The sequence below is a fragment of the Anguilla rostrata genome, chromosome 3, assembly GCF_018555375.3.
Source record: "Anguilla rostrata isolate EN2019 chromosome 3, ASM1855537v3, whole genome shotgun sequence".
Lineage (NCBI taxonomy): Eukaryota > Metazoa > Chordata > Actinopteri > Anguilliformes > Anguillidae > Anguilla > Anguilla rostrata.
In genome coordinates, this window is record NC_057935.1 from 33,040,017 (window position 1) to 33,062,593 (window position 22,577).

General features: G+C 41.6%; 1 protein-coding gene across 5 annotated transcripts in view; it reads left to right on the forward strand.

The window, feature by feature from the left end:
- map3k20a (mitogen-activated protein kinase kinase kinase 20a) overlaps positions 1-22,439 on the forward strand; it is a 44,614-nt gene extending 22,175 nt beyond the window's left edge. For 2 of the 5 annotated variants that reach the window (XM_064327201.1, XM_064327202.1), the window contains exons 9-20: positions 1,366-1,440; positions 2,925-3,031; positions 7,786-7,921; positions 14,248-14,292; positions 14,492-14,522; positions 14,660-14,799; positions 15,466-15,528; positions 15,627-15,719; positions 18,626-18,742; positions 19,304-19,378; positions 19,595-19,745; positions 20,415-22,439. In XM_064327201.1, the coding sequence (XP_064183271.1) occupies positions 1,366-1,440; positions 2,925-3,031; positions 7,786-7,921; positions 14,248-14,292; positions 14,492-14,522; positions 14,660-14,799; positions 15,466-15,528; positions 15,627-15,719; positions 18,626-18,742; positions 19,304-19,378; positions 19,595-19,745; positions 20,415-21,082 (1,701 nt within the window). In that variant the 3' untranslated portion in view covers positions 21,083-22,439. The other 3 variants (XR_010328977.1, XM_064327203.1, XM_064327204.1) reach the window with 3 other exon arrangements.
- Positions 22,440-22,577: the final 138 nt, after the last annotated feature.

Genomic DNA, 22,577 nt, shown 5'->3' on the forward strand with positions numbered 1-22,577 from the left:
TTCCGTTATGAAGTCAGCCTGGGTATTTTTAGCGCTGTGATGTCAGGGCTCCTGCACAGTTCTTGCCAGGACAAGAGTCAGTGTGTGGTGTCTGCAGATCATAGAGAACTTAACACTGGGCTTTCTATGTGTGTTTGTGTGTGTTTGCAACATTCACAATTCTTGGATGTCTTCCTGTAACTTTACAGTTCTAGCGCTTTTAAAGTCAGGTAATCTGTACTATGTGATTATATCAGTAATTCATGTACATGTTCACTATTACTCCTCAGCATAGTTTGGGACCTTTCCCAAAATAACATAGCCATAGATAGAGGGAGTTAGAGTGGGGATCCGCAGTTCCAGCATCATAAATAAACACTACCATATGACAGAGTTAACTAAGCACCTGATCTGGTCAGCCTTATATAGTTTGAAATAGTCAAGCAAAATTCAAACCTAAAATCTATTTTTCATTTTCACTGTCCATTTTCACTTATCCTAACTTACAGGGATAATTCACTTTCTGGACTGTTTGAATATTATCTGATTAATGAAAAATTAAGTATGCTGCCTGAGATTGCAGCACTCCAGGAAATAAGTACAGATTCCTGTATGAACAGTACTACACATGAGAGAAGTTCCCTAAAGCAGCAACAAATCGACAGGACTGAAAATGATTTGTGTTTGTGCATTTGCCACTTACAGGGAAAAATTTATAAAGACATCTTCATTTCATTTTCACCAAATACCTTTAAACAACCCAGATCTGTTGAAAATGTGGCAAGTTGTCTTCCAGCACGATCTTAACACACCAGTTCACTTTGATCTCTCAGCCATTATCTTTTGCAACTCCTCATCTGTAAGCTCAGGTTCAAATAAATAACATTTGGCAAAGTAACCAACTTCCTTTTGTTTCAGGGTCAGACATAATCAGTTTCAATTTCAATTTGTAAGTAGCTCGGCTAACGTTAGGCATGCAGTAACACAGGCAGCTACCCCTTGGCCAGGCCAGATGCACCTAAACCAGCCTCCTTAACCATTGGAGAAATGAGCTGCTTATGAACTGAGAAAGAAAGAAGTACTGATATGACATAAAAACTGATGTTTCCTTTTATAATTGTGAATGAGCTCTATAAAATTAATGTGTTCATATATATGCTCCTGGAGACGTAACATAACATTGCTGTAAACGCTGCTTTGGATTTACTGAAAATATATGAAAGACTCCAGGAAGTGAACAATCCCTTTAACTGCTGGAACTTAAAAGATCATCTCAGAAAAGTAGCATTTTTTAATGCTGACATTCTGAATGGTACAGAGCACTGAGCATTAAAGTGTTGTAAGGTGACGTATGTGGTCATAATGTTCTGACCGACTGTGTTACAGAGACTTACCATTCCCAGCAGCTGCCCAGTTAGTTTTGCCGAGTTGATGAGGAAGTGCTGGATGACTGACCCGAAGGTGAGATTCCACCCCTGTTACTTCCAATGCATCATGGGACAGGTTCACTTTGCCAGGAACTGTGAACTGTTGGGATGGATGGACTTTGTGAAACATGAACAACATTTCTCTTTGATATCAGTCTGCTAGAGAAATTTCCCCTCAGCTCTGTAGAACTGCCTATATTCAGGGAAGGACATTCATGATCAAAGCTAACAACTGACAGATGGTAACCTAGGATAGTGTTTTAAATCTAAACTTTTTCCAAGTTTGAGATAAACCACTTAATCTAGATAGCCCAGTCAGATAGCCAGTTTGGTCATTCAGAAATTTCTCCATTTTAAAAAACCAAACGCTATCATCTTTCTGCTTTAATATCTGTGACTAGGTTTCATTATTGCATCTCCCATTCGCTGAATAGTCATGCACCTGAATTAGGCGCATGCAAATAGATTATAATGCACTTTGCAAAGAAAAGCCATATCTCATCCATGGACATTGAGCCATAAGGACTCTAGTCTGTGGCAGAAACTATTGTACACAAACTATTGTGCGTGTTTTACATAGGAAATGGATTCAATGTAGACCACACACTATATGACCAAAAGTATCTGGACACCCCATGGTCTGGAGCTGTTTTTCATGGTTTGGGCTCAGCTCCTTAGTTTCAGTGAAGGCAAATCTTAATGGTACAGCATACAATCAAATTCTAGATGACTCTGTGCTTCCCCAACAGTTTGGGGTAGGCTCTTTCCTGTTACAGTGTGACAATGCCGCTGGGCACACAGCAAGGTACATATCAAAATGTTTTTTTCGAGTCAGTGTGGAAAAAACTTGACTGGCCTACACAGAGCTCTGATCTCAACCCCATCCAACACATTTTAGATCAATTGGAAAGCCAACTGGGAGCCAGGCCTAGTCACCAAATCAGTGCCCAACCTCACTAAATGCTCTTCAGGCTGAATGGAAGCAAATCCCTGCTGCTATGTTCCAACATCTAGTATAAAACCTTCCCAGAAGAGTGGAGGTTGTTATAGCAACAAAGGATGGACCAACTCCATATTAATGCCCGTAATGTCCACATACTTTTGGCCATGTAGTGTAAATATTTTAATTAGATATTGATTACAACTGGTTTGATGTATGCTACATTTTATGGATAAAAAATGGCAGTTTGTTTCATAAATGAGGCTACAGTGATATGGTTATTATTCCAATCAGTAAAAAACTCCATATTAATGCCCATAATTGTGGATGAGATGTTGGATGTCAGATGTCCACATACATTTGGCCATGTAGTGTATAACTGAATACTTTTCCAGAGCATAAGAGGTAGCACATCATTTTAGTTCTTTCATGTCAGGTTTGATTTTTAATTTGAGATTTTTTTAAACAAACAATGCCGTCCTTTAATTGGAAATATAAAGCAACTGCTTCAAATAAATGTAACTTTTGATTCTATTATTTTCTGAATGTGAACAGATACTGTGTTTTTTTTGTCCCAGGAAAGACCAATGTTCAAACAGATCCTGACGACTCTGGAGTCCATGTTAAATGACAGCCAGCTTCCTGACCAGTGCAATTCCTTCCTACATAACAAGGCTGAGTGGAGGTGCTGTACCTTTCATACATACAATTTTAACTGTGGGTCAGTTATAAGTGCCATTTTCCACAGCTAGGGGTCGGTTTATGTCAGCACATTAGCAAAACTGTCCTGGTTGTACCAGTAGAATCTTATCAGAACTGCTGATTAAATGAAGAATGAATGCTATAAGGCAATTTGCACAGATATAGATAGAGAGAGAATACCTTAAGTACCTTCCATCTGCTGCTACTTCCTACTGCCATACATCACATCTAAAAAGACTCCAAAAGTTGTTTGCAAGTGAAAGTGCTTAATTAGGCTCAGGCAGCTGTAGGAGGATTTGGATCCAGCAGAGCCTGTGAACCAGCTGTTACCTCAGCTTTATCTATGTGCTACATTGCTTCCTGTCGGAACATGGCATTGCATTATGAAGCCTTACTGTACGATCTTACTTGTAAAATGCAAACCCTACCATCCTTGGGCACCTGCAGATAATTTGTGACTCAGTGATAAGCAGCGGGCATGGGACTGTGAGGTGGCATGGTCACCCCGCTGGCAGCTGACTATGGGTGATCACTGACAGTGGAGAGGATTGGTGCCTCCGACGGGTCACCTGCAGGAAACAGGTGTCCCTGGAGACAGTAATTACTATTGTTCCCTGCAGGATCTGAGCAGCTGTTCTGCCCTGGCTATGCTGATACAATGTTCATCGAGTGCCCCTGGTGGGTTTGTGCTTGGCATTATTTAACATGAGAGAGGCCAGAGGCAAACACCATTGGACTTTAAAATTAAAGTGACTCCAACACTGCAAATGCAATACCCTCCTCCTTCCATGACTTTTCTGAAATATTTGGGCTTAAAATAACTGCGTTTTTAGATTTTTTTTAAATCGTCTCATTAAAGAAATACAGGCAGTTTGTGCCATTTCCTTCATAAAAAACCCCTGCCAGACGATGGGTAGCAGGTGCTGCCACCTAGGTGTGAATGGGTTGTTGTCTCCCCCGGCATACTATTAAGTAATTGAATGACTGACACTTTGATACAAATTGCTTGATCAAGCGCTATCAAAACAAATTTTATTTTTACATATACATATAATCACAAAAAAACAAAATTAATACATTGCAATTGTTTGATGAAAATTATTGACTTTGATGATTGACTTCAGTGTGGGGATAAATAATTTTGGGCATTGTAGCTATAGAAATGACAGACTTATAACTTATTTTGTGTTTTGCCTTGTTTTGCACATTGTAGCACTTTTCTCAGTGTGCATGTAGCCTAATGCCTTCACACAATTTCCCTTAGCCTATCTAACAAACCCGCTATAATTTAGAGATAAAAAAATGCTGAAATTGATAACAGTTGTGTCTTTTGTTTCAATATAGTTTTAAAATAGTTTTGCAATGTATGGTTTTCAATGAAATGAGGTTGCTGTGGGTGCAGAACTCTGTATGCTGTAATGCTGGATCAGCTTGGCTGTAGAAGGTAGTAAAAAACGCAGCCTTTCTAGTGTTAAGAGCCCCTTGTAGGCTGCTGCTGTGTTTGTTAGAGCCCCTTGTAGGCTGCTGCTGTGTTTGTTAGAGCCCCTTGTAGGCTGCTGCTGTGTTTGTTAGAGCCCATTGTAGGCTGCTGCTGTGTTTGTTAGAGCCCCTTGTAGGCTGCTGCTGTGTTTGTTAGAGCCCATTGTAGGCTGCTGCTGTGTTTGTTAGAGCCCCTTGTAGGCTGCTGCTGTGTTTGTTAGAGCCCCTTGTAGGCTGCTGCTGTGTTTGTTAGAGCCCCTTGTAGGCTGCTGCTGTGTTTGTTAGAGCCCCTTGTAGGCTGCTGCCGTGTTTGTTAGAGCCCCTTGTAGGCTGCTGCTGTGTTTGTTAGAGCCCCTTGTAGGCTGCTGCCGTGTTTGTTAGAGCCCATTGTAGGCTGCTGCTGTGTTTGTTAGAACCCCTTGTAGGCTGCTGCTGTGTTTGTTAGAGCCCATTGTAGGCTGCTGCTGTGTTTGTTAGAGCCCCTTGTAGGCTGCTGCTGTGTTAGTTAGAGCCCCTTGTAGGCTGCTGCTGTGTTTGTTAGAGCCCCTTGTAGGCTGCTGCTGTGTTTGTTAGAGCCCCTTGTAGGCTGCTGCGGTGTTTGTTAGAACCCCTTGTAGGCTGCTGCTGTGTTTGTTAGAGCCCCTTGTAGGCTGCTGCTGTGTTTGTTAGAGCCCCTTGTAGGCTGCTGCGGTGTTTGTTAGAACCCCTTGTAGGCTGCTGCTGTGTTTGTTAGAGCCCCTTGTAGGCTGCTGCGGTGTTTGTTAGAACCCCTTGTAGGCTGCTGCTGTGTTTGTTAGAGCCCCTTGTGGGCTGCTGCTGTGTTTGTTAGAGCCCTTGTAGGCTGCTGCGGTGTTTGTTAGAACCCCTTGTAGGCTGCTGCTGTGTTTGTTAGAGCCCCTTGTAGGCTGCAGCTGTGTTTGTTAGAGCCCCTTGTAGGCTGCTGCTGTGTTTGTTAGAGCCCCTTGTAGGCTGCTGCTGTGTTTGTTAGAGCCCCTTGTAGGCTGCTGCGGTGTTTGTTAGAACCCTTGTAGGCTGCTGCTGTGTTTGTTAGAGCCCCTTGTAGTGCTGCTGTGTTGTAGACCTGGCTGCTGCTGTGTTGTAGAGCCCCCTGTAGGCTGCTGCTGTGTTTGTTAGAGCCCCTTGTAGGCTGCTGCTGTGTTTGTTAGAGCCCTTGTAGGCTGCTGCTGTGTTTGTTAGAGCCCATTGTAGGCTGCTGCTGTGTTTGTTAGAGCCCTTGTAGGCTGCTGCTGTGTTTGTTAGAGCCCATTGTAGGCTGCTGCTGTGTTTGTTAGAGCCCATTGTAGGCTGCTGCTGTGTTTGTTAGAGCCCCTTGTAGGCTGCTGCTGTGTTTGTTAGAGCCCCCTGTAGGCTGCTGCTCTGTTTGTTAGAGCCCCTTGTAGGCTGCTGCTCTGTTTGTTAGAGCCCCTTGTAGGCTGCTGCTGTGTTTGTTAGAGCCCCCTGTAGGCTGCTGCTCTGTTTGTTAGAGCCCCTTGTAGGCTGCTGCTCTGTTTGTTAGAGCCCCTGTAGCTGCTGCTGTTTGCTATGCTCTGTTTGTTAGAGCCCCTTGTAGGCTGCTGCTCTGTTTGTTAGAGCCCCTTGTAGGCTGCTGCTGCAATCCTGGCCCATCACAAGTCTGCTTCAGACTGATGCTTCACTAATGAGCATTACTACAGGTTTGAGGGTGGTCAGAGAGCATACGCACCCTCCCCCCCCTCCACCCCCCACAAACACACACACACACAAATACACACACACCAGCTTCTCCCATGTGACAAATAGAATGTCCACTCCTGTTCATCCAGCTGAGGAACCAATCCAGAAGGTTCTGGCTATGGTCTATATTAAGTCTGTCTGGAAACAAGCCAGGAGACTCCTCTGTTTCCATTGCAGCTGTCTAAAGCAAAAGGAGAGACACACAGAAAAATCAAGATACAGAGTAAGGTGTAGAGAGAGGACAGAAAGACAAATAGGAAAAAATAATGAAAAGAAGAGAAAGGGGTATGAGGAGAGAGAAAGAGTCAGAGAGAAAAGGAGGGGAGAGCAAACAAAAGTGTAAGAGCCAATAGGAAATGTGAGATGTTGAAAAAGAAATGGGGGCAGGAGAAGGGAATGGATGAGTGTGAAATTCCGAGAAAGATTGTCAGGAAAGTGACGAGCAAGAAAAGTAATTATGAGGGAAGTTTCGAGCGTGAGTGGAAAGATTGTTGTGTGTGTGTGTGTGTGTGTGTGGTGGGGAGGGCTAGCAGGATGGGGGTGGGAAGTTCAATCTGCGTCACATTCCTGTTTATAAATAGCTGCTCTGGGAACTGACTGTAACTGGCTCTGACTCAGCATGAGTACCCATCATGCACCACACTGCCCCACCTGCTGGGCAAAGCAGACCACGCTATGTTCTCGAATGTGTCTGCACAGTGTCAAGACAGTCAATCACACCACTCCTGAGCCCCACCCACATTTCTCAGGTTATACTTCACACATGAGCATGTTAGGATGCAAGGACCATCCTGTCCAAGAAACTTTTACCATTATGTTGTAATGTTTAATGTTAGAATACATTCAGCTTTTCACTGAAAAAGAGAGCACAGATTCCTGGATAATTAACAAATTAGTATATACCAGTGGGAACTTACAAAATAAATACAGGAGTGCTAAGCTTACATTTAAACTAATCTTTATGTGTAAAAATTCTGCTGCATATCCAGACTTTGAGGCCATTTCTTTTTGTTCTCAATACCTGAAACCAGGGGTTTATTTTACAAAACAGGATTACTGAGTTAGCTGGATAACTGCGCTGAGTAAAGCCCAGAATCCTCCCAAATATGGAACATGGACTGAAGTAAAAAGAGCTGTTCCAGGTTATCCAGTGCAGATATCCGGCTAACTCAGTAATCCTGCCTCATGAAATACCCCCCAGAGAAAGTTTACAACAATGAAGAAGACTTAACATGTTCAAGTTCTGTAATGTAAATCGTCTGAAAAAGCAGAAACTTTTCTGAAGTTTGTTGTTAGCCTTTGTCTCTCATGGCACTGAAAGCTGATGCAATTTCTGGGAATCTGATTGCTTAACCTCTTTAAGTTACATAGTACTCTTTGAAACCAGTAAATTGCTGCGTTGTCATTTAAATGATTTTAACTTGAACCACAGCGAAAGGATTATCTGCCAAAGATAAGAAGACAGGATGACAGGTTGCCATGTTGTCTGTGGGTATAATGACCTCAGTGTGTTTAATATTGAGTGTGTAACCATGCCCTCTGCAGGTGTGAGATTGAGGCTACACTGGTGAGGCTGAAGAAGCTGGAGAGAGACCTGAGCACCAAGGAGCAGGAGTTGAAGGAGAGGGAGCAGCGACTCAAGATGTGGGAACGCAAGCTGATTGAGCAGTCCAACACCCCTGTGAGTCATTCAACACTGCATAACCACCAACACACTGAACACCAACAGCCCTGTGTATCATTCAACACCGTTTGAACACTGACCTCGTACACCCCTATCAATCATGTAACACTGCCTAAATAATAATACACTAAGCATTCCTGTTAATTCACTTAATACTGCACACTGGGTCCAGTTTGAGCATCACTGACATACTCATTAAATCCCCAGCCAATGAACATTGTCTCTGCTCATAACTATCACTTCACCCCTCCGTGATGTGCTTGTTATGTCGAACAAGTAACTATAGACGGCAGCTACAGGTGTGCATGTGGAATCGGCTGTCCATGAGGGATCTAAAGGATTCTACTGTCTTACAGGTGAAAGCCCTACCCCCTCTTAATGTTAGTGAGAAGATGAACTGGTGAGGTGCACTGAGAATGGCTGAGTTTTGCTGCACAGTTATTATGTCAATATGTGCTGAAAGTGACAGCCTGTGGGAATTCTGGGAAATATAGCTCCCACTCAAAGACTCACTCATGGGGAGATTTTTTTTTTGGCATTCATGCTTGCATCCACACAGTTATATGGCCTCTTGCACTGTCTCTTATGCTTGCGTTATGCTATATGTGTTATTATTGGTGTTGTGGAATTAAATTAACCAGTATGTTAATTGTATGCTGTTCAATTTCACATTTCTCTGAACCCGACTTGCATTTACAGTGTAGTGTGCATTTACTTCTTGTATTTACTTGCAATGTGAACATCCATATGAACATCCAAAGTCAGTTTCTGATTGATATACTGGCTTTAGTTACTTTGTTAAAAAATAAAGCCATTGTTTGAACTTGCCTTAGTATAAACCATTGTGATCTTGCATAAGGTAACAGGTAACAGGATTGGAACTGAATACAAGATGTAAAATCATCCAGGGCAAGTACGCCAAAGAAAATTAATTTTAATTCTGTAAATCGTTTTATTGTTAGGGTATTGTTTATTTGGCCTTTATATAACAAAGAGATCTGATCAAATATAAATATCCTTAGCAAGAGAGAACTTTTTGAAATTCTGATCCAGAAGATTATTGGTTCAGAGCTTTATTTTCCAGTGGTTTCTCACATTTCTTTTTCATTGCCTTTCATTTTACCTTTTCTCTTGCATTTTCTCTTCATTTAACTCTTGTGGTGGTTCTCAAATCATCATGTTGCCTTCTTGAAAAATATCAAAATCAGAATATTTAAAATCTAATTAACCTCTGAATTTCCTTCTGGTGTTTGTGGTCTGAATCTAACCCTGCCTTTCTTTCCACCTTTTCTCTCTGTCTCTCTCTTTCTCTTCCTCTGCCTCCTCCTCTTCTAGCTTTTCTTACCTGTTGCTGCGAAGATCAGCGCGGAGTCATTCTATGAGTCTAGGACGGAGGAGTCGAACAGTTCTGAGATGTCGTGTCAGATCACGGCCTCCAGTAACGGGGAGGTAGGGGGGGTGAGCCTGCAGGCCATGATGAGGGGCTTCGGGGACATGTTCTCCATGGAGCCTGTCCAGCACTCAGGCATGCAGGTCAACATGCAGGCGAAGCAAAACTCTTCGAAGTCCAGAAGCGTCAGAGAGGGACGCAAACTCAACATGGCCATTGGGATGGAGGCGTTCGGCTGGTCTGATGACAGTGACTAGGGCCCCTCTCCTCTGGAGGGGGGCAGGGCACCGAGGGGCAGGTGGGGTTAGAGCAGTTGTCGTCCAACAACACTGGCCTTTGTTAAAACTGCTGCCACAGCTGCACTGCTACACCCTCGCAGGAGGTCACAGCACCACGGGTGAGAGTGGCTTCAGGACTCCCACGGTTGTCAGAAGCGCCTTTTCATTTAAAGTTTTTCGCTGCTCTTTTGATCGATCCCATTTATATCAAATGATTAACCATTTTCAAGGAGGTCTTTTTCACAAGAGCTATCATTTATTCCTTTTTTGCATTTAGTTCTATGGGAAGCCTCAATCACTTGATTTCTTTTTTAAAAGAGTGATCAGGCATATCAAAACCAATGGCAGTAGGCTTTAGAAAGCTTTTGAATTCCTTCCTGGTGCTATGTATAGAATGTTTTAGGGAGCCGTATGCCTTCACAGTTCTTACAGATGTCAGCTGGGCCTAATGTACTGCATATATAGCGCACCATGCTGTGCAGAAAGAGCCAAGACAGGAAGCTGTATTGAAGAGGCAATACATCCATAATAGAGTGACATTTCACTGACATTAAGATTGGCCCATTATAGGACCCGATAGCAGGCGATGTGGTCTCCCACCAGGACGGATTCTGAGACGGCCACCATGGACCCTAGAGAACTCCTGTCGTGTCAGTGGGAGAGCAGCGAGCCGTCATCATAATTAGCACCCAGCCCCCACCGATTAGAGGCCGTGCTCGCGTAGCACCTAATTCGTGCGCTTTTGATACCAGTCCGCTCCAACAAAATGCTTTTGTTTCTGTTTGAGTTGTTGAATCATGCCCCACATGACACCTAATCAGGTCGTTCAATTTTGGTCACATGATGGGCTTTCAGTCAACAGGTGTCACAGATGTGTGCGCTGAGGGGGACACAGACTATAAGGTGTGAACACCTGGAGGAGGTATTTTACTAAAGCTTAGGGGGTGGGGACACACATATACTATATTCATTGTATATGGTTGTGTCTGCATGTCTTCACCTGTCACACTGCTTTAATTTCTTTGTTTAAATACTTTTTTGTTCTCAGTTATTCATAAAGCATACAGAGGACGAAAGAGGAGCGGTAATCTCAGGCAAAAGGCGGTCTGCTGTATACCAAATAAACCCACATAAGTACAGTATACAAAATAAAACTCACTAAAACATTCAAATAATTACCCCATTACCCTCGTACCAGGCCAAAGCCCATCCCACCCTACCTACCACCTTGCCACCATCTTAAGGGGGTAAGAAAATGAAATATCCTACTTCTCAGGAGTTTAGAATTCAGTCCTTTCGATGCGGACTGGTGTCAACTCTTCAACATCAATATCATATTTAATTCATACTCTTTTTTATTTATACTAATGTAGCTGTGGTAATATGTGGTGCATAAATTTCAGCTTTTTAAAATTGGAGTACATGACCCTTTGGTCAGACAGTGGCTACTTTTGTATTATTTGTCTAGGAAATGTTTGTTTGCTTTTAAGCAAACAGTTTTGAACACAGGCCAGTGTTTGGGTTGATGCCATCCAAACTGAGCTCTTAGGATGCCCCCCCCCCCCCCACCTTTCTCTGTATCAAGATTCTCTGAATCTGTAGTAAACAGTGCACGTATGAACGGCTTTTGAGGCCTTTACAGCATTCCAGACAGTAAGTCAGGAGCGCTTTTCCGTTAGACTCTAGCATGATCCCTTTCTTGTTTAACCAAAACAGTGTGGTCTTTTCATGAGCACTCAGAGCCATCGAAAGAAGTAGCTAGTAAAGACTTACCCAAAAGGATCTCTTTGTAGAATGTTGGGGGAAAAAAAGGTTTTTGTTTTTTTCTGACTTCGTTCAGCTATAGTGGATGACATACCATAGGACTGTGGGTAATGAAGGAAGCTGCTTTTGGTGAAAGTTAAATGAAGTCTCAGTGAAGGTGGACCTGAAGTTTTGAAAGGGAACCCCAGCGCAGTTGAGTTGGCAGTATGTATTTGCTTTTTAACCATGTCACTGGTTACTTAAAAAGGCTTCCTCTATACACCTGTCTGTTACCATTGGTCACTTTCAGTGAAATTACCAGGATTGTCTGTTTTTTTGAAAAAATCAACCACTTATAAGCTTTTCTTTCCAAGTATTAATATATAAAATTGCAGTTTTGTTCTGCATCAAGGATTTAGCTCTGGTAATTCTTCCCCTGATATAAAGACTGAATGACACATACTGTGACACAATCCTATTTATGTTCCACATCTTTTTGACAGGCCTTTTGATTTGAATTTATTTTTCTGCTTTCTCTTCTCTGTTCTTTTTTCAATAAACGTTTGACATGAAAAACCTACTTTCTGCTTCTTTCTTCATGTTCCTTGTTTTCCCATATTGTTTGTTTTTTCTCTACCTTCTTGTGATATCTCCAAAAGAAACTGGAGAATTCCTTGCCTTAGCCACATGTGAATTTCTTGGCTGCAAACTTGATTGTGACTGGAGTTTCCCATGCACAACAAATGCAGAAAACTACATATATCTTGTAAATACCATTTTACCTAATGGGGACTTGTGATTGCTTCCACACTATTTGAAAAAATGTGTTGTTACCTTTTTGGAAATGGACTGTTTGGGAAAATGATCAGTTAGATATACCAAGTGGCAAATCTTTATTTTCTAGGATTTAGTTTGTAATAGAACCAAGCCTGGGACCATCAACGCAGCATGTGACTGAATGGGTCTTCAGGAAAAGATTAGCAAAACAGTAAAAACTGAAGATCTGTGGAACTTTGTATCTGATGGAAAATAATCCAACCATTTGTATCTGAAAAAGGAATCTACCGTCAGGAACCGGTGGTATAACTTTCATTTAAAAAGTGGTGAGAACATTTTTGTATTTGTCAGAGGAGGGTGGGGGGCTAGAGTCCACTACCCTTTTATTTGCCATTTTTATTGGGGACATTTCAACCCTGTCAACGCATAAAAATTACACCCCCACAATTAATCCATTGCCCTCCAACTACAGAGTTCATGTTATACAGATGCACTTTACAAGTGAAATATTTCATGGTTAATATTGACCCCTAGTAGTGTGAGGTGATTACTGCAGGTCATTGCTGATATGGGAAATGCTTACATTACTCCAGCTTGCCATTTATCTTAGGGGAACTGCTTTAACCAAACTAGTGAAGCAGTTAGTACTGTCCTGGGCTGTGAATGGAATTTCTCTTACTATGCAATTTGTGCTTACTCCCCCATCTATATGTTGATATGGATCTATTTCCCTTTGTCAACAATATTCTTTGGATTTTAACAGAATTCAGTCATTTGTGAAATATGGAAGGGCCCCATGAAGTGCAATATGATTTCATTTTAATGAAATGATGTATGTAATGGAACTTTGGTGGCCTGGGTAAGATTTTTTATGCTTGCATAATGTTGGAGCAAGCAGAAGATTTACTTATATTTATTTACAGGGGTTTTTACAATGGCTCCAAGGAGAAGGCTTTCATATCACTGTCGTTGTGATACAATACCTTTGAAATTCTATCTGAGAGAGCTGCCGTTTCCTGCATGTGCAGCCCTGCTATGAGATGATGCCAATCAAAAAGAGAATTTGGAGCGATAATTCATTCAGTCAGATATTCTCTCTTCAGTTTTCCGGTGCAATAATCCTGTCACCACATACTGTTTGAATAATACTGTTTCAGGCAAATCATTATTTTTGCAGCTGATTTTCTGTCTAATTACACTAAGTGGTCAATAAATTGCCTGCCAGCAAGATAGGCCAAGAAAGACAGACATACTACATTCTTTCAGAAATTATTTTCAGTTTTTTGAACATTCAACCTAGTTGTGAATTGAAAAACAAGTGATATTATATACAGACTTCATTTGAGATATCATATAAATTCAGAAAATCCCAGTGGTCACCATTTTGCTCTTATTTGCATAAAAGGCACTGCTCTGGGCCAGTTCTTCCAACATGATCTCAAAATCAGATTTGACTGATTGACTAATCAAGTCCAGCAGAAACAAATTACGTCCACCATAGTCTGTGAACAGATGGCTTCATACGGTTTTTAAATTTTCTCCCAGTTTTGAATGGTCGGTTACTTCTATAGGTCTGCCCCATTCCTACAGCCTCTTTTGTCAATTTGAGAAGGTAAACGCTAGCATGCAAGTCCTCATGCTACGTCATGCACCACTCTTTCAAGGAGCAGAGCACCCGATATCCGAGATAAGTTGCTGTTCAGAAACTGTTCCTCATCGGGTGACACTATGGGCAAACTGCTCAAGTGACACCTTTCCAGTCCACCTTTTTTCAGTCACATCACTGCAGTGCAGAAATGCCCTCAATGGGAAACACCGCTTGGATATTATATATAAAGGTATCTGAATATAGGTGCACAAAGATATTTAAAAAATGAATCTTCAGAATCTGGTGTTAAATTAATTATAAAAATCTAAGTATTTGGAGTTGTGTTTTGTTATTCTTTTTTCCCTGACAAAATAAGTGAGGCTGCCACAGAGAATACAATCTTAACTTCACAATACTGTCTGAAATAATGTAGGTTACAAACACTAAGTAGTTCAGCTTTACGATATGAATAGAAAATAAAGCATTGTGTTTATGTGTTGCATGCATTCCTCTGTACAACAGCTACTGTACATCTTTTCTCCTGCAGCTTCTTCCAACCCTCAATATTCATGCCTGGACAGAAGAGCATGTGGTGAGTTAGAAAAACATGCCCTTTGGCATATCACTCCTCACAGTATGAGAAATTGAGTTTTGTATTAAAGAGTAAAAATGGCAATAATGGCATAAATTTATAATTCAAAGTCGAGGACAAATCTCTGTGTGATAGGATTTACCTCAACCCTGAATCATTAATACGTTTTGCGTTTTGATGTTAATTTTTTCTTTCACAGCATTTCTGGATGAGGCAGATTTTTGCGGCAGGTAGGTTAACATGCATTATAATCTCTGTACATGAATAATAAGTAAAATCTCCTAAATTAGGAGCCAGTTACAGCTTTTGGTAATGTGTATGTGCCTGTGCTTCTATGCAAGCATGTCTGTGTTTAACCTGTTTCCAGGCAAGGGGGCATGTGACATGCAGATGTATGCAGACCTGTTTAAGGAGAACCACATCACAGGGAGGAGGTTGCTCCTGCTCACAGAGACAGACATGAAGGACCTGGGGGTCAAGTCAAAGGGTCACATCATTCATCTTAAGGTACTAAATCCCCACTCCAGCACAACCCCCCTGACAAGTGAAACACCATACACGATTTCCTACTGTACATTACAAATACTACAGGACCTAATTACAACCAAACAGAGAAGTACAGTTATTCTGTTTAATCCTGTCATGAATGTCTGTCCTGTGGGACATTTTCCTAAGGGCACACAGACTACAGTCCTTTTATTTAGCCTGCTGTGATTCTTTGTATTATGCCTGTATTCTCACCTTACTGATAGCTGATCTCAGATATCCTGTCTTCTTCTTATACGTACACAGGAACAAATAATTTGCTTTCGATTTTCAACTACATTACATTACATTACAGGCATTTAGCAGACGCGCTTATCCAGAGCGACTTACACAACTTTCACATAGCATTTTACATTTTACATTATACAACTGGATATATACTGAAGCAATTCCGGTTAAGTACCTTGCTCAAGGGTACAACGGCAGTGTCCGACCCGGGAATCGAACCTGTGACCTTTCGGTTACAAGCCCAGTTCCTTACCCACTGTGCTACACTCCGCCCAACTCAACTCCTAGAGAGCCTGATCAAGGAATGAACACTATAAATAAACTGAAGTGAGGCTTCTTAAAGGAGAAGTAAAGCTGGGAACAGGTGGATAATAATTTGTTTTTGGTTTCTCCTTTCAGAGTGAGATTGAGAAGTTAACCAATGATTACTTGGGATTGTTCCATTTCCCGCCATTAAGGAAGGTAAACCCTCCCAATGCTAGCATCCTTTTTATACCATATTGACAGCCAGGTTATTTGTTGTTTCTAAGTTTTCTGCCTGGGCAACAACTCTTCCACAGGATGAGGGGGCAGAAGAGGAGGAGGATGAGAGGAAGGTTATTGGCCTGGAGCTAGTCTTTGGCTACCACTGGAAACCTGGAACAGGTCCACAGGTACAACCTTGCTGGTAGAATTACTGAAGTTGCCACCAAAGTTACAGCACAAAAGTGGAAGTAAAAAAAAATGCTTAAAAAATATAGTCAACAGAAAGAAAATAATTTGCGTATTAAATATATAAAGGAAACATTACCCATCAGAGCACACATTCATTGTTCGGACCTATCATTTTGAATATATTATTAATGTGTCACTTCCAATCCTGAAATATAACCTGTTGTGATTGTTTTAGCTAGTAAGCTGTCAGTGCTAATTGAATCTGAAGCTTTCGTTCAATGTTAGTATGCCGGTTCTATGTATGTTGCAAATGTGCCATTTTTATATTCATGTTATAGGGTGCCTATTATTTTCCCCATCATCCACTGGCAAATATCGACCACGTCATGTTAAAGCATGTTTTCTTTTGCACAACAAAACATTTATTGCTCTTTTTTATATTTTAAAAAAAGAAATGGAATAGGCTAGACAAATAAATCTTTCATCTAAAGCAATGCTTCAAATTCATTCCCACTTGCTCCAGGTCTTTTGTCTGGGTCTTAAAAAGAGTGGAGGAGGCTGCTGCAGCACTTGGCTGTTTGAATATAATCAAAAATGCCCCATTCAGCCAGAAGTCATTTTCTTTTTAAAAGGCAAATGTTATTTAATCTTTCAGCTGTTCATTGTCCCATCATAAATAGTCTCTTTTCAGTGCGTTCGGTGGGGCTGAAACGAGCCCGCTAATTGCCTCCCATTTCAACTGACATGTGGTGGTTTAGTGGGGAGAAAACACAGCAGGGAGAAGGAAACAGGAGGCTGAGAAAATGAGAGCTAATTATTTTTCCCTGCCTGGTGTCAGGTCTCGTGTCAGCCTTGTTTTTACAAACTGGAAGGTTTTTTGCACTAAATAAAACAAACCCACGCCATGTTTTTTTGCACCCCTCTTCGCTGGCGGTGTCATGGAAGCAGCTGCACTTCTCAAACACAAAATGAGGGCCTTGCGATTGTGCGGCGACCATCTGACAGCCACCGAGGGTCCCTGCTAATGAGGATATCACCGCGCTGCCAAGCGAAAGGTGCTGAATTATGTATGAATCTTCATTAGAAGCGCTCTGGTCCTGCGCATCATTACCAGACATTGTTTCTGCCGGAGTGATTAGACCAATCGTGGACTGCGCACCCCAGAGCGACTCGACAGGGCCGGCGCAGGGTCGTTAGAGCGCCTGTGAGCCAACAGCTTCCCGACGCTTCTACTCTGAGCCCCATCAAGCCCCTTGGGACTGCACCGAAGTGGGTCATGACTTATCTGGCGAGGGCGTTAGCATCACTCTGTGATCTGTTCCCCTGTGATCCTTGTGATACAGATTGGCCAGGATCATGAACTCTGCATGGTTAAACTGTGACCTGTGGCATAATATCATAGCTGCATTGTGGGAAAGATAGAAAAGTGGGAATCATTATGCCTTTGTCAGCATGCAAAATGCTGGACTACTGCTCCGTTGAGATGCAGTTCTTACTGAGGGATTTTCTCACCATCTCAGCGATACATTACTCACTGGAAGGTAGTAGAGAGGCAAAATATTATGCTGTCAGTATGCTTCAGCATTTCAGGTGTTGGTATTTCAGAACAAATATTTTTTTACAACTTTTTTTTACATAACTCTGGCAAATTCGTCTATTATATTGTTAGGGTATGTGTTCTTGTTCCTGTTCCAAGAATGAACAAACGAATGAATGAATGAAGAATATGTTTATCGGCAGACCTACGTTTTCAAGACTTTTTTCTTTAGCATCATCCATTATATTTTTCATGCTTGATAATAGTGCTATCCTGCATCAAACAGTAGGCAAAATCTGTGATATTATTCACAATTTTGATAAAATAAACTCTCCTTTACAAACTGTCAAAATGAGCATGTGAGAGTGAATTCAGTTATTCTTTGATCACAATGCATACATTTTTGTTAAGCAATTTACCAATGTGAAGGTGTATAAAACTTGAATGAATCATAAGAAATGGAATTCAACATTTCTGAGTTTTTATTTTATTTCTGAGTTTATCTCCCCTCGTTCTTAAACTTTTTAATATTGGACCAAAATTAGAAATGCTTTTTAAATCAGGACACAAATGGTAAATTTTGCACTTTCTGGGACCCATCGGAATACATATGCCAGCATGGCCAAGTGAACTAGACTCATTTCGGGGGCCCACCTCATACACTCCCGAGACCCATTTTGGGTCCCGACCCATTTTTTTATTTTTTATTTCTGTGATTCATCATTAAGTATTTCTGATTTTTGTTGTGTTAATATCCTGATTTTAAATTTGTAGTAGAGGGAAACCTCTACTACAAATCACGCTCAACTAACGTGTCCTGCCTTAATCTCCTTGTCTTATTGTATGATATCCTTTTGAAACCATTTGGTGTAGCCATGGTATGTTTCTATGGTAAATAAACATTTGAAAAATCATGACCAGCTTTAAAATTCTCAATTATATCTTCATGGAACAAGGAAATTTATCCGGACAGTACGTTCTATTTACAATTACGTGTAAATGACCTCTAGGCTGTGCTGTTGGTTTAAGTTAGACAGTTATTTGATAATCTCCCTGAACTCACTGCTGGATTTTTCTGTTATTGCTGAGATTTGAAATTTTTACATTTTTTTATCGGCCAGTTTGCAGAATACCTACAAAGGGTACGGTGATGCTTGTTTAACTTGAAATAACAATTACGAATGTCCAAAAAAAATCACAGGTCCACCCCATTGCAAACTGCCAGAAAGCGCAAGCTGTATAGCCAGGCAGCCATTTCTTCCTTTCACTCAGCATCCACCACTCATTCATGAGGTAACGGGCCAGTTCATTCGACAGGGCAGAGTCTCAGAGCTCTGGAGCTCACTCTCTTTCATATCTCTCTTTCAGGACTGCAAGTGGAAAATGTACATGGAGTTGGATGGAGATGAGGTTGCAATTACCTACATTAAGGACGTCACCTTCAATGCCTACAGACCTGATGTGGATGCTCTTAAGATGACCAAGGTGTTATTTCATTGATATGCTAGTCTAATGGGTGTGTGCAGGGAGAGAATCATTTGTAGCATCACCTCTTTGATCACTGTTTGAGTTCTCTGCATATTGTAAGCACACATGGGCACACCACTTGTAAATCATTTGCAGGGTTTTTCCCCGCTGGTATACCTCATATGGAATACTTTCACTTCACACTTGTTTCTAGCACACAAATGGTTCCAAAACATTTTGTTTTTGTGGGCACCCATCCAAATTTAACAGTGCTTTGCTCAACCCCTGCAAGCAGGCATTCTTCTAACCTGCTTGATACATTAAGATAATTTGGTTGTGGTAGCTGAATAAGTGCTTTTTGTGCATTTACATCTGTATGATCTTTCTAAAATTTTGAACAGCACATTATAACAAAAAACATCAGATTAATATGCTTATATGTTTTTTTTTATGAATATAATGAAGAGATTACCCACAGTTGAAAACGAGTTGCTTATCCAGCCTATTTTGTTCTTGCTACTCTCTGTTGATTTCAGCCTAAGTTGATTAAGTCAGTTAAGCATTTAATTCTGTCTGCAGCCACCATTTGTAATGGACAAATGGATTGTCGGACTGTTGGATAATCAGGTTGTTGACTGCGTGGTTAATTATGAGGTAAGCTATATTTATAGCATATTGGATGTTTTCAATAAGAAAACTCTATGCACTGGCCTATACACAAGATATTTATTGTCACAGTCAAATTTACATTATGTAATTCATTATGTTCATTACAATTAAAATTGTATGCATCACACATGTATTATGATTTTTTTTTGACCAAAAGCAAAATGGCCCCTGATTCTGTCATTTCATTTGTTTCCACTTTAGAACGATGTGAGATCCCCCAAGGTCACCAGACACAGCCATGCCATACAGTGGAACCCCGTCAGTGGCCAAGATGACATCATCACCTTGGAGCTAGTGATACAGTCTGTACAGTCTGACATGGAGGGGAAGCCTAGGAGCAGGTCGAACTCAGGTATTTTCCTGAAGTGTGCAGGACATCAATATGTCATGTTTTAAAAAAGATAAAGTGATCCCCTGGCTGAAGAGAGTCCAGTAAGCTGAATTCTGGGTGCAAGGTGAACTCTCTGTCCCACAAAACTGCACTATTCAATGCAACTGGTGCACAGAGACTATCAATGACATTCTAGACAATGGGGCAAGGCCCTTTCCTATTTCAGCATGACAATGCCTCCGGGTACACAGTGAGGTCCATATAGAAATGGTTTTGTCGAGAACGGTGTGGAAGAACTTGACTGGCCTGTACAGAGCCCTGACCTAAACCCCATCTAAAACCTTTTGGATCATTTGGAAAGCCAACTGCGAGCCAGGGCTAATGGTCCAATCATTACCTGACCTCACTAATGCTCTTCTGACTGAATGGAAGCAAATCCCTGCAGCAAATATACATCTAGTATAAAGCCTTCCCAGAAGAGTGGTGGTTGTTATAGCAGCAAAGGGTGGACCAACTCCATATCAATGCCCATCATTTTGGATGAGATGTTGGATGTCAGGTGTCTACATACTTTTGGCCATGTAGTGTATGTGAAAAGATGTATATGATGCATTACAGTGCCCTGACTGCACCTGTAGAGCTGCTTTCCTTGTGTTTCTAACTGGCATCACATTCATTGTCTCTTCCCAGACGTTGATCCCTGGTGGATGTTGAGCCTGAGGCAGAAGCAGCTGAAGAGCGAGTCTGAGCAGCAGTGCATGGCGGTGACTCCTTCCAGCTGCTCTGAGGTGAAAACCCTGCCCCAGTTCCTCAGTATGTGTGGAAATCAGACCTCCTATGCAGCGGCCGTCAGGAAGTCACCCAGCCGCAGCCCATTATTGCCCTGGCCAGACTCTCGGAGCTTGTCCCCCACCTCTGGGCTGTCCAAAAGGCTCTCATCCACTCACCTGGGGTCAAAGGGCAGCAGTCCCACCAGCACCACCTCAGAGAGCACGTCTGAGAAAGAGCGCCCAATTAACGGTGGAGCCTGTTCTGGATACCGAAAGAACAGTTTCCCTGGCCATTTGCCAATGGTGGCCAGAGGGCACAACGGGGACTTTCGTTCAACCACTGGAAGCAGGCCTGGGAGGGGGCAGACCAGGTCTCTCAGCTCCAGTGCACAACCATACAGCCATTTAAAAGTGATACCTGGTATGACTGTGCCCCCAAACAATACCAGGACAGAGCCTGAGGAGGCCAAGACCAGTGAGGGTGGTTGGATCAAAGTGGAACGTTCAAAAAAATCACAGAAACAGGACAATAAACAGGTTAGAGGTCGGTCTTGGAGAGGTGGGAGAGGTTTCCGTGGGCGAAGCTGAAGCCATCTCTGAAAGCCATAGGGTTTTTATGTAGACCTTGTGATTGAACAGCACAGTAGATTTACATGGCTGCTCATTAAAAGAAAGGAAAGACTATTATATTTTTATTTTTCAGAAACATAAAAAACATGTCAATGAGCACTGTTGGAACTCTTTCTTCTACTGTATGAAGTCATCTTTGCAAGGAGGGACTCAACTGGTGGCATTTTTAAATCACATCTTTAAAAAGTCAAATTTTTGTTTCTGCACTGTAAAAATATTCCCTGCACTGTGTTTGGAAAAATTATTTAACCACTGTACATCCGTTCTACTCCAAAGACAGTTAAAATCACATTCACTTAAATTATTGTGAAGTCTTATCTACAGTATAGTAATCATAGCAATAGTAACCAAATAGGTTTTTTAAATGTAGAAATTTAATGTTGAATTTTTCCAGATATTTATATTTATTGCATGATTAATGCAAATGTTTGATATATTTTATTTTATGGTGGTACTGGGCTACTAGGCTAGGTCTCCACAAAAGGAGATTTTATATTTAGTCTATATATTTAATAAATGCAGGGGTGGAAGTGGAAACAAATTCTAGGAATATCAAGAATTTGTTTTCAAAACCAATACAGGACATGTTTGTGAGAGTAAAGACATATACACTAGATGACCAAAAGTACTTCCCATCCCAGCCACACCCATTGCTAACAGGTACATAAAATCAAGCATACAGCCATGCAATCTCCATAGACAAACATTGGCAGAAGAATGGGTTATACTGAAGAGCTCAGTGACTTTCAATGTGGCACTGTCATAGGATGCCACCTGTCCAACAAGTCAGTTTGTCATATTTCTGCCTAGCTTCAGCTGTCCCAGTCAACTGTAAGTGCTGTAATTGTGAAGTGGAAATGTCTAGGAGCAACAGCAGTTGAGCCACAAGTGGTTGGCCACACAAGCTCAGAACAGGACTGCCCAGTGCTGAAGTGTTAGCGCATAAAAATTGTCTGTCCTCGGTTGCAACACTCATTACCGAGTTCCAGACTGCCTCTGGATGCAACGTCAGCACAAGAAGTAGTCATCGGGAGCTTCATGAAATGGGTTTCCATGGCCGAGCAACCACACACAAGCCTAAGATCACCATGCGCAATGCCAAACGTTGGCTGGAGTGGTGTAAAGCACACCAACATTGGACTCTGAAGCAGTGGAAACACATTCTCTGCAGTGTTGAATCATGCTTCACTATCTGGCAGATGGACAAATCTGGGTATGGGGAATGCCGGAGAACACCGCTCACTTCACAATAAGTTGCAAAGTTACTTTTATCTCTATGTATTTTTTCATGAATAAAGCCTCATGCATAATCTGATGATGTGGCTGGTCTAACATTACCATTGGAAATGTGTTTTTTTGATTAACATTAGTGTGCGCACAAAAAACTTATAGGCTGTAGATGGTTTGAATGTAACAATGGACTGTGAGTACTTTGGTTTCAATTGTAGTTTTT